Source organism: Fusarium flagelliforme, assembly GCF_020744385.1.
Source record: "Fusarium flagelliforme strain FIESC 12 MPI-CAGE-AA-0113 chromosome Unknown B0J16scaffold_4, whole genome shotgun sequence".
Lineage (NCBI taxonomy): Eukaryota > Fungi > Ascomycota > Sordariomycetes > Hypocreales > Nectriaceae > Fusarium > Fusarium flagelliforme.
Window position 1 is genome coordinate 3,760,354 of NW_025763506.1, and position 11,921 is coordinate 3,772,274.

At 50.0% G+C, this 11,921-nt stretch overlaps 3 protein-coding genes across 3 annotated transcripts; 2 read left to right on the plus strand and 1 right to left on the minus strand.

Moving 5' to 3' along the window:
- The first annotated feature begins 3,397 nt into the window (after nt 1-3,397).
- Nucleotides 3,398-4,257, plus strand: B0J16DRAFT_141640 (uncharacterized protein). The gene is made up of 2 exons (XM_046121901.1): nt 3,398-3,803; nt 3,854-4,257. Exons 1-2 carry the CDS (start codon nt 3,626-3,628, stop codon nt 4,126-4,128), a joined length of 453 nt encoding a protein of 150 aa, XP_045983431.1. The 5' UTR covers nt 3,398-3,625; the 3' UTR covers nt 4,129-4,257.
- A 128-nt stretch (nt 4,258-4,385) lies between these two features.
- B0J16DRAFT_384847 (WD40-repeat-containing domain protein) lies at nt 4,386-6,804 on the minus strand (the record flags this gene model as incomplete). The annotated part of the gene is made up of 2 exons (XM_046131460.1): nt 4,386-6,354; nt 6,692-6,804. 2 exons carry the CDS (start codon nt 6,802-6,804, stop codon nt 4,386-4,388), a joined length of 2,082 nt encoding a protein of 693 aa, XP_045983432.1.
- Nucleotides 6,805-7,190: 386 nt separating this feature from the next.
- On the plus strand, nt 7,191-11,806 carry B0J16DRAFT_320569 (mediator complex subunit 13 C-terminal-domain-containing protein; the record flags this gene model as incomplete). The annotated part of the gene is made up of 2 exons (XM_046125580.1): nt 7,191-7,229; nt 7,283-11,806. The coding sequence occupies 2 exons, from the start codon at nt 7,191-7,193 to the stop codon at nt 11,804-11,806; spliced, it is 4,563 nt and encodes a 1,520-aa protein (XP_045983433.1).
- Between the last annotated feature and the right edge of the window lie 115 nt (nt 11,807-11,921).

Genomic DNA, 11,921 nt, shown 5'->3' on the forward strand with positions numbered 1-11,921 from the left:
CTTTTGGGTCTCTTGCTCTGTCTCAGCTCGGTATTGTTCCACGCAGTTTCTGAGCTCTTCTCGTTTCTTTCGACTATCTTCGAGAGCTGCTTCAACAGCTTCGACGTCGACGGCACGTTTCTCTTTCTCTTTCTGCAATTCCACAATCTCATCGTAGAGCTTACGCGCTCTGATAAAAAGATCCTGTTGTTCTTGGATGGCTTCGTTGAGCTTGTTCTTGTTTTTGCGATACTTCTCATGGAAGGATGTCTTTTCTTCGTGAGATTTGGCCAGATCTGAACGAAGGGATTCAACCTCTTTCGCTAGCCTCTGGGTTTCCTTCTCAGCCAGAGATCCTTCTTCTTTTCGAGTCTCATAGAGGTCTTTTAACTCTTGAATTGCTGCTTCTTTTTCAGCCACGATCTGCTTTGAGTTTCCCAAGGCTTCTTCTGCACAGTGAACCTCGTCCTCGAGACGGGCGATCTCTTGGATTGCCTCAACTCGCTCGGCCTCGGAGATTTGAATGCATTCATTCCAGTGTTGAGCCACATACTGCATGGCAAGCTTCTTTCGGTCAGGAGCTATTGAAGGCTGAGATCGGACATGTCGCCTGAAGGAACGTTTCCGGGAGATATTACTTGTTCTGGAATTTGGACGATCATAATCTCTCTCTGACTCTCTGTGGTAATCAGACCTCGTGGGCAGCTGCCTCGACCTGTGACGACGTGCAGTGCGGTTTCGTCTTGCAGTCCTTGGACTTTGTGGAGTAGGCCCCTCTAGATCACCGCAAGTGCTGCCAGGTGATGCATGATATTGAACTGGACCACTCCTGGCGATGTGTGGAAGTGGAAGCTTCAGATGCTCAAACCGTCGTTCTGCTAGCACGTATCAGTATGAGTAGCTCCCGAAGTAATTGGGCTCAGCTTGCCGTGATCACTCGCCGGAACCAACACGGGCTGGTCTTCTTCCTCTGTTTGTCTGGGTACTTCCACTTGCTTGGATACCTCAACATGCTGTGGCGAGCTCGAGAATGCTTTAGCCCTCGGGGACAGTGCATGCATAGTAGCAAGAGGGGCTGTGCCTCTAACAGCAAGCTTTGGGCTCTCAGCATATGTTACCGCGGCACTAGTGACGATCTTCAGAGATGTTCCTTTCTGAGATCCTATCCCAGATGATCTCGGTGAGAAGTGATCATGCTGTCCAGGGGACTCTGTGACATCTCGACCCGATGGAGGGGGAGGAGCCTCGGGGGAAGACTGCCTTCCAACCAGCCCGATTTCAGGCAAATCTAAAGGTGGAGGGCGGGTGGCCTGGGCACCATGGGGACGAGGTCGACTGAGTGGGGAGATATGAGGGACCTGTACATCAGGGGGCTGAGGTCGACTAGGTGGAGGGCGAGGAATCTGGACATCAGGGGGACGAGGTCGATTGGGTGGAGAGATACGAGGGAAGGGATCAATCGAGCCGGGGGAAAACTTCGAGGATTCATTAGACTGAGAATGTTCAACTTGGGGCCGCTGAGAGAACTGCCCAGGACGGTGTGGCTGCCTTTCACCAAAAGAGAATCCTTCAGAGAGGTTCGATAACGAGACTTCTTCTTTTGGTACAGAGAACCGCTTGACAGGAATCTGGCTTAAGTATTCATTTGGTGTAACTTGCGAATCGGGGATGACGGAGGGAAGCTTCTCAAATCCTCGCTCATTTTCGACATGCTTGAAGGGTGCTAAGGAGATACCTCGGTCGGGCACTTGGGATCTTGAGCTCGGCGAAGCCGACATTCTCTTGTTAGCTGTCAGACGATTTTGGTATGGTAGAATGACAAAGTGATTGGACTTGCAACGATAGGCAATAAACTAGAGCATCTGAATCGGAGGGGTAGGATGCTGAAGGGGAGGAGACGAGGTTTGAGATACCGGATGAACAGATGCTGTGTAGATGGTTTCTCCTTCCAGTAAAACTTTCTTGACTCGATATAGGCAGACCTGGGAAGTGCTTTGTGATGCAACTTCCCGTTAAGTTTCTGATTGCCTGGTCATAAACATTTAGAGAAGGTGCAACTACCTCGGGCTCTTCGCATAACACTAGGTATTCAGCTGGAAACAGTAAATAAGAAAAGCATCTCGACTGCTCATGCGTTTGCTTGACTCCGAAGTCAAAGTAGGTACTTCCTACCCAGTCCTACCATGCTGGTAATTTCCCGAGTTCTCTTTCCCAAGCAACCGTATATCTGCACTATTCTTTCCACTATATGCCTACCGAACAAAACTATCGCTTTGCCACCCATCCTCCCCTGTGACACCTTTGGTAAGGAGTGCGTAAGAGCTTGAATATTTGGAGGGCAGGAGACTTGGAAAACATTTGGCTCCTTCCTAATCTCACTTACGACTTTTTCAAACTTCCAATGTTCACGAGTGTTAGTCAAGCTATAGGGTATCTACAGTGCCTCGAAGAACTACTGTCATAAACCGATATCTTGGGTTGTTATTCTTAGTCCTTTCCAAGAATGCACAGCTCGAGGCTGACATCCCCAAAGAAACAGGGGGGCTATTGGGTTGAGAAAGAAATGGCTTGTGATAACGGCCTCAATATGATCATTGAGCTCGCACACATCCGGCTCTGCAAACCCTGTCTACTTTTTGGCAGGGGCGTAATGATGACATTGTCATGAAGGTCTTGCTCTTAATTGCAAAAGTTGTCTTACCTGAGGGTGTTACCTTGTTGAAACATGCTGTGTTGTCGAGTGTGGTGGCGCCTATGATCTATTCCAGAACATATCGCATCGCATCGCATCGCCAAGCTTCTCGCTTAGGCACAAAATTGTACCGAGGCGGTTATCTCAAGATTAGGTTGTTCAAACTCCAGATGAAACCCAAACACCCGCCAACACCATACTGAAGATATGGAAGAGAAGCATACCGAGACCTGTATCTGGCCTTGGGCGCTTCGTTTGGTCCTCAAGGATAGATGTCAGAGACGCTTGGACCCTGGACTCTGGCTCCCAGCCGCCGTTATCACAGACCAACATGACAATGAAACCCTTTTCCAACATCCATATGCACTACGACTTAATCCCCAGACTAAGGTCCGGCACGACCAATCCAGCGGCTCATCACTGTGAATATACATAGTAAAAAAATATTCTCTTAGGCACAAGTAACGGCCCTGCATTAATCACCCTTTGGCGCGTGACGAGCAACAGGCATTGTGGTTGCTTAAGTGCCTATGTGCTCATCTTATTGGCTAGACCCCTGTTGATGGCTTTGCCGCTCAGCGCTTCGAGCTGGACTATCACCAATCAACATCAAGTATAGACCTATATCGCGGTTCCTGATGCTGTGCTTAAGTCTCGACCCAGTAATGAGGATCCAATAACCATTCGTCTTCAACCTTCGGGAGTTGAGGACTAAGACGGTATCAAGGGGTGCTTAGGCTTAGTACTACGTATGTGGGGGATGAAAGAAAAGATACTCGTACATGTAAATACAACGGCTGTCCTCGCAATACGGCTGTTTTCTCGAAAAGAATTCTGGTCCTTCTATCTTAATTATATGGTGTTGCTGGGTTCTTACACTTTCAAGGTTCTGTGAACCTTCTTCTGCTCATTATCAAGCAGTCAACTCCAATAACCACATCCTATTCAATCATAATGTCTCAAACCCAAGACGCTTTCCCGCTGGCATCAGAGGTATACAACGATGCACCAAGTGCTGACTCTGGCACCGAAGCTGGGGCTGCTGGCGACAGCTCAAGCAACTCCGTTTCCATCTCCCAAGGCGGCATGATCGCTATCATTGTTGTCGTCGTCGTTGTCAGTTTGATTGGTAGTAAGTGTTGCCAAAACTTTGTCTTGTTACATATCCTGACTTCAATACAGTTTCCACAGCTGCTCTTTTCTTCATCGCAAAGAGGCGTGAGTGGACGATGCGAGAGACAATTAGAAAGTCTGCGCGCAAGGTTGTCACTGCCCTCACACCTCGAAGAACAGAGTTCCCTTCTTCAGTCAAAGATGGACCTATTCCAACACATCGCAACCGTACACGGATTGATGATGATGTCCCGCCAACACCAAGAATTCGACCTGAAGATTTAGAAAAGGGACTAGCACAAGCGAAGGCTAAAAGGAAGGAAAAGAAGTGGGCAAGGAAATAAACGGAAACGCAACGGATGCCACCCAAGAATAGCCTAGCTGGCAGTCACAATGGCGGAGGATGGTCGTGAGTAGTTGTCTGACACATTATTTGATGATCGTGGTCTTAAACTGGTGTTTCCAACGGACGGGATCCGGGTATCATCCATGTATAATAGTAACCCTCCACGCATGGGCTGTCTCATCTTTTCTCCATGAACTGAACGATAACGCCTTTGCTATTTTTGATAATGAATTCCAAGCGCCTGTTTTCTCCTTCTTATATGCGTCTAAATGTGTTGCCGCTGGCACTTCGTCGAGCAGCTCCAGTTCGCTTATCTCGGGGCTCAGCAGGCAACTCCTCCTCTCGCTTCTTCTGCTTCCTCTTCGACTCTGGGATAAATGACACTTGTCGTTCACCGACAACTTCGCCACGAGCCTTGTTAACGCGCCCTGACTTCTGATGTCTTGAACCAAACGCTGTATCCCTGACCTCTCGTCCCTGATTGCTGGTTGAGGAGACGCGCATGACAACATCGTCGTCCTTGGACTTCTTCCTGGGTGCGGCGACTGGCTTCTCCTTCTCCTCATCACCAGACTCATCTTCATCGGAGTCCTTGCCTTGGTAGCGGGTCGAGCCCTTGGCTTCCATGGCTTGTTCCACCGCGGTGCTTGGGTTGAGGGCTCGGAACTCTCCAGTATTCTCGTCGACCTGGAAGGCTTCATCCTCGAACATCTTGCTGAAACGAGAATCGCCAAGAATACCAGCCTTCGTGTCGACCTCTTCTCTGTTCTCCTGTTTCTTGAGAAGCTTGTCGACCAACTTCTGGTTAACCTTGACCTTCTTGGTGCCTCTGATTCTGCTTGCACGCTCCTTCTCAACCTTGTCCTTAATACGCTTCGTCCTCTCTTCCTCCCAGACGTAGGGGTTGGCAATCAACCTAGCCTGCTCGTACAGCTTGGAGGCAACAAAGTAACCGTGCATGTATGGTCGGAGTAAGTTGGTCTTTCCAACAAGATGAGACAAGCTCAGTTGCTTCAATTCGGGAAGCGTCAAGAACTTGTAGTTGTCGTATGTCTCGGTGTGTACCTCCTCCGCCATCTCTTCGACCATGTTGTCCAAGAATGAGCACCACTTGGGCGCTGGGCCAAGCTGAGGAACGAAGAAGGCGTGCTGCTGCTTGCCTTCATTGGCTGTCATGATCATACCAGTATCCTTGCACCAAGCAACGTCGTTGATGTCCACAATAGGTTCCACGGATGTCCAGGGGTCTCCTGTCTCCTCATCCCACAGCTTAATGATGCGCTTGTCAGCTGATAGGATCTTCTTCTCTTGTGAAACCGTTGTCATATGCATGAGCTTCTTGATTGCAAATCCGTAGCCTTGATCCTTCTTCATGAGAGGAACGGGTCGTCGCAGATCAAAGATTTGCATCATACCAGTCGACGAGCCAGTCACGATAGACAGACCAGAAGGACTGAAATCAAGTGCTGTGACTTCACCTTCGTGGCCTCCCAACAGGGCAACTCTGGACTTGGATCGAGGATCCCAGAACTCGACTGTTCCTATCGAAGTACCGAAAGCAAGCAAGTTATGAGTGTTCTCAGCAATGGCCGCAGTATTGACACTGCCGACCCCGATGCCTCCTTGTAAACCGCCGCCGGTCAATTCATCGTCGCCACCGACGTCGACCTGGTACGACTTCATGAAACGTCCCAACTCTAGGTTCATGCGGAATACTTCACCCTTGCCGTCACCATCCAAACCGACAGATGGCACAAGTGCCTCGGTAGACTGTCGATCGTAGACAAGGTCTCGGCCATATCTAGGAAGACGAACTTCGTAGTGGCAGCCCATGGGAGTGTGAAATTCGAGGCGGCGATCGGTCTGTAGATGGATAGACTTGGAGTAGTCGGATGATAGAAATTCAAAAGAATGGTTGAGAGAGTTCGTGTGACGGGCGAAAGAAAGCGACAGCTGAGGTAAGTTGTGAACATGCATCTGCGGCTTGTATGTGCCGGTGCTCATGATCCAGTCACCATCCTCACTGACACGGATGCAGTTACTGGCTTCCTCGAACTCGAAATCTTGTAGGAGCTCGACACGGTTCTGGTATTCGGCATCATCCTTCAAACTTCGCTTTCTGCGTCGCGCAAGCCAGTCGGGAAGAGGTCGGGCTGTAGAGGCGCCCGAAATTGTATATACGGGAACAGTTCCCGGGTTAGACAACTTCATGGCGACGGTGTTCCTGAGAAATCACAAGAACAAAGGTTGGTTGCGGTACTGCAAGTAAAAGCAAGGTTTGCGATTCTTGGGCGGATGCGACTGGACTAGGTAGAGTTGGAAAAAAATCAAGGTGAAGAAAAAAATGCCCCACTAAGCTCGGTGAGTTCGGTGACCGGGCTTCGGTGAAGCAGCCCATGGGCGGGCAGCTGTCTATCACGGAAGCCAATAGGCTATGTCCGTAACAAACCCGGTCCCTTGAAGGGCCCCTACCTACGTCCCTAAACCTGACCACCAAAACCACTGACGCCCTCCATCAAACATTCCATCAGGGACCCCCTAAAACGTCCCTGATCACTCACTTCCCGTGGGCGGCGCCCCATCCCAGCTGAGGCCCTGGCTCTTCCGCGCGCACCTCCACTGAATTTCTATCTCCGCCAAAGCTTAGTCTGGTCGCGACAGACACCCAACGCATTATCGAGCATCGGTTTAATACACATTATCGACACATCAGCCACTACCTATAAGGCAACACACAACTAATGATTTAACTCTACCTTAACCGTTGCAGTTCGAACCTTCGTCTCGCAGACTGAGCAAACCAAGCTCTCCGCGGCGCCATCCCCGTGCTGCTTGCTCGGCATAAGTATCTCGTTCGTTGAGATGGAGTCCGGGGAATCGACGGCTCCAACAAGTACAATTTTAACAACCATCTTCCGAGGACCGCCGTGTTAACCTACGCCTCAACTGATCTTAACGGTGACAACGATAATTATCAGGCCTATCTAGGCTTGCGCCTAGTCGTCGTGCCTCAAGCCGCATTCACGATTGCGACTTCGGAGCGACAAGGAAGCTTTCGCAATGGAGACCAGCGAATATGAAACGAATACTTTGTCGATAGTCAGTGATGAGGCCCCCTATTACCATTTGAAATCTGACGTTTGGACCTGCAGAACAATATCGCGTCGATAGCCTTTCGCATCTATGAACCATCTTCAGACCAATCGCATAGCTTCCAATCATCCGCTCTCGAAATTCAAAGTACACTTCGTGATCAAGGAAAGCTAGTCTCTTACGACGCCGACCGAGGGGGAATATGGGTCTTTCAGATCACCAACAGAGATGGAGCAACCAAGGCTGTCAGTTTTGGCTCGGGTGCTAGTCTTGAAGCTTGCGGTTACACGCTGGGAATGGTCGAGGAGGGCACACTGGAACCTGCGGCTCTACAAAAGAGCCGAATTCCAGGAAACACCACTCAAAACGCTCCAGCAAATACAACCGCGACCACGTCTTCCACTGAATCACATCAGCGCAACTCCTTGATCTCACCAACTCAGACCGCTGGAGGGGCCCTGGCAGAAGGGGGTGCCCAACTCCCAGCTCAGGCTATCGATACCAGGACGACGCAGCCAGTGCCGAAGATCATATACGAACAGTTTATTATCGCAATAATTTCCTCTATAGCGTTTGCGTTCTGCAGCCACTCCATGGCGATTCCCCTTAACTACAGGACGATCTTAATACCACCACTACAAGCCGATGCGAACGAGCACGAAAAGGGTTCTTTGCAAGCCAATCCTGTTATTGGTACATTTAAAACTTATCTCACAACTACCGGATCTCTTGTGGTCAGTCTTAGCTTCTCGTATTGCAAGAACCTGGCCACAGTAGAAGATGCTCTTTCTGGCGATTCTTCCTCACCTGGCTGCTCGATTTTGGCTGCCCCCTACGGAGTTTTCGCCACTAAACATGGCTCTACCAACGGAGATGCGGATCGGAGTCTCGCGCAGACACCGAACACACAAGCGCTGAGTGTCAGAAGCGTCCCAGACACACATGATTCGCTCTGGAAGCATTCGTGTCTCAAAGCACTTGAATATTGCGGACTTAATCCCTCTAGTTTCAAAGCTGGTTCATGGGTCAATCTTCTCATTACAAAGCCCACTTCGCAGGATGCGGATGGAGAGCCGAAACGATTACGCGCAAATGTTCCGTGGCCAGGGGCTCTTTGCTTCCGCAAGAAGTCCTTGGAGGTATCAACTACTCATCGCCTCGGGGAGACCATGCTGAGTGGCCACGAGGAGTGCCACGACCCCTTGGGCGATGCCCGTGAATGGTTTGGCGGTACTTCCGAAAGGGAAGAAAGGATTTCCAAGCGCAAAGCCGAGCGTACACATGCTGCCCAAAAAGAGGCCAACGGTGCTAACTCCCAAGCCCAGAACCTCAATGGGCAATCTCCACTATCAGTACGGCGTCCAAGTACGGCCGCTGTTGGTGTCATGTATCCGACTCCTCCTGATGCAATTCAACAACACCTCGGAGTTACACCTTCTCTAGACGCGGCGATCTCTAGTCCCAACAACCTCCCTCCAACTCTTGCAGTTGTTGACGCCGATATCACGATGCCGACAGTGACACCAATGGTCGACGTTGATAACGACGCATGGGAAGGTGGTCACGAACAGAAGAGAGAACGAAGCGACAGCAACTTGCTTGGCGAATCTGAGGATATAATAAACGATATGGAAGGGGACGTGTTTGGTGACCATGATGTGACAGAAGATGACTTCAACTTTTTCGATGGCCCTGGCGGTAACGACATGGACATAGACATGGCGGACCTACAGCCAATTTCGCATGCACCACCCCCTCAAATGATGCCCCCACCGATGATAACGCAACCGGAGCCCCAGAAAGCTATCGAGCCTCAACCCGAGGTTAAGCCCAAGCCCAAGCATCATGAGCCCGTTTTCACAAAACCAGAATTCGCAAAACCAGAATTGAAACACGCCAGAAGTTCTCTCAATGACGAGCTCAACCACAAGATCAAGACTGAGCGATCAAATTCTAACAAGCGAGGATCGAGCCCCTTTGATCCAGATACTGTGTTCAAACGAGTTAAAGCATCGCTGGCTAGCCCTACGCAGGAGAACTTCACTTTTCAAGCCCCTCTTCGACGAAAGAGTAGTATTTTCGAGAAAGTCGAGTTCGATCCCAAGATTCCCTTGATCAACAAAAAGTACGAGCAGGGTGGCGCGTTTGACTTCTCAAGGGATCAGGGTGACGGAGAATCTAAGCGCGATGCTCAAGGTTTGTCTAGAGACGAATACCTTGAACGGCAAGGGAAAATCAAACCAGACTCCAGGACACTTCCTGGCGCCTCTTTAATAAGAAGCTTGACTGGCGTAGACGGATCCACTAACCATGCAAACCACCATAAAACGAATGGGAATGCATCCTTCTCAGAAGATAGTGACATCGATTCAGAGGCGGACGACCTAAGTTCTCTTTCTGGTGGCCCTGTCTCGCCCGTCAAGTCCAGTGTCAAACGAACCGTTGTGGATGATGATGCCCTTTCGCAAGCTACGACATCGCGAGATGCGGAATTTTTAGATGACACTGCAGAAGAGCAACTCGCGATTGAGCTTCCCAAATTATCAAAGACAGAGTCACCAGAAATGCCACTCCATCGTTTCTTTTCAGATCCGGAGCCTCTCAACACGGAGGTGGGACTTTCCAATCATGACTTTGTCGAAGTTGCACAGATCGTTACTGAGCAGGCTGCTACTGGCCGACTTGATATTGGCATTGATCATAGGAATGAGTCGTCAGTCTCACTTGCAACGATGAGAGGTCACGAGCTCAATATTGCCCGCAACTCGCTCCAACTTCTCCACAGCATCATCCCGGCGAATCTTGGAAGCGCTACGGCGGTGCGACTGAAAGGATTGCTCGAGATCCTAGATCTTCCACTTGTTGGACAACCAAACCGACTCCAGCCCCGACCGATCCCTGGGAGAGATACTAATGTAGAGCAATTGCGCGCAAACAACCTCTACCAGATTCCTGTGCCTCATCTTGAAGTTCGCAGATCAGAAACGAAACTATCAGTACTTCCATCATCCATGTCATTCTGGGAAGGGCTGGGATTATCACCTTCGTGGGGAGCAAAAGACATTACTGCTCTTTGCATCTTTCCTGGTTGGAAAGGAATGGCGGATCACGTCGGAAGCTTTACCAGCCGTTTGAAGAGCGTATACGAATCCCTGAAACTAGGCACCTTCAATAACCTAGCATTATCTGGAGACTGGGACGATGGCGTTTTGCCTTATGAGATTGATAGGATCTCAACCTCACCTGACGCAACTATTACCGGTCATGGCTCCGCTCTAGTGGAAAGCATGGAAGTGCTCCGAAGCTCTCTACAAGAATTGAAGTCGAAGGACAAGAACCTGGTCATATACTTCGTCTACTCACCGGATAACCCCGCCTCCATCATTGAAGCTTGCACTACTTTCTACCGCTTCTTTGACGAGTACAGCGACCTTCTAGCAGCTCGTAGAGAGTCTCCACAGAACGAATTAGTATTGCAACTGGTGTCGTCGGATCTGATATCTTCCACAACGTCTCTAGTTGTTCCAAGCCCCGCGGAGATGATCAAACTCTGTTTAGAAACCTACGATAGGTGTACATTGTTTTTGGATGCTGAATTTGGTGGCCCTACCCCTGCGCCGGCAGTGATGCTTGAGCAACCTCCTCCTCGGATGATCGACTTCAAGTTGACAACCTCCCCTTCTCAATCCCTTATGCATGAGAACTCATGTATCCATGTTGGGTACGCCGAAAGTGTTGATGGCCGATGGATCACCGCTGCGTGGACCGATAATCGGGGACAACGACAAGCGACCGCATCTTATTCTATCACGAGGAGCAGAGCCCCTGATCGATCTGTTTCCCAGCACAAAGCGGCCATTATGGCTGAAATTTGGGCGACGACGTTGACTATGATCTCGATTTGGAAAGTACATTGGCGAGTGATCATCACAAAGTCGGGACCGATGGATCAGAAAGAAGTCGAGTGGTGGCAGACCGCATCAACTATTGATGACAAGTACTCTTTCACAATGATATTGATGTCAGTCGACACCAGTCCATCCTTACAGCTTGTGCCGCCCGTCGTCAAGATTCCCCATACGGCAACCTCGGCGTTCTACTCGACACCGGTGTCCACACCCCAGGCCAACATCGTTTCGCCTGAGCAGACAACAACCCCAGCAACTCCCATGCGGGAAACCAGTACACTGGCTGCTACACCAGGTGCTGAGAGTGCTACAGAACCAGATGCTGACTCTTTCCTGATTGATGCCACCGACCAAACATGGGGCGCCATCGTTGGACATCGACTTGGTAACTCAACTACCCTTCTGGAAGTCAGACCCGCACTTGCTAGTGGCTACTTGATCAAGAGAACGGGAATCAAGCTTGAAGATCCTCCAGTTGTGATGGAGGTCAATCTTGTACACACTGAGGCTACTCCTCGTGCATATGAGCCTCTTCTTAGAGAAATGCTCTGTTACTTTAGAGGTCTTGGTACTCTAGCCAGGGCCAGGGGCGTCACAGATCGTGAGATGGATGTTCGACCTTGGCATATCGCCGCGGCGGAAAAGGGCGTACGAGCCCTGCATCTTTTGTTATAATGATCCAAGCATTGAAAGGCGTCATTTTGGGGAGAATGGTGTATTTGTGGGTGTATGGCGTTTCTCCTTTGCGAGCATATATCATGGTTGGATAGCAACCACAATGCAAATATAG

Bases quoted from the DNA above. Each gene is read 5' to 3' on its own strand.
- B0J16DRAFT_141640 (XM_046121901.1), top strand. From the start codon at position 3,626: ATGTCTCAAACCCAAGACGCTTTCCCGCTGGCATCAGAGGTATACAAC. The intron at 3,804-3,853 runs GTAAGTGTTGCC...ACTTCAATACAG, and splicing joins CGTTGTCAGTTTGATTGGTA to TTTCCACAGCTGCTCTTTTC.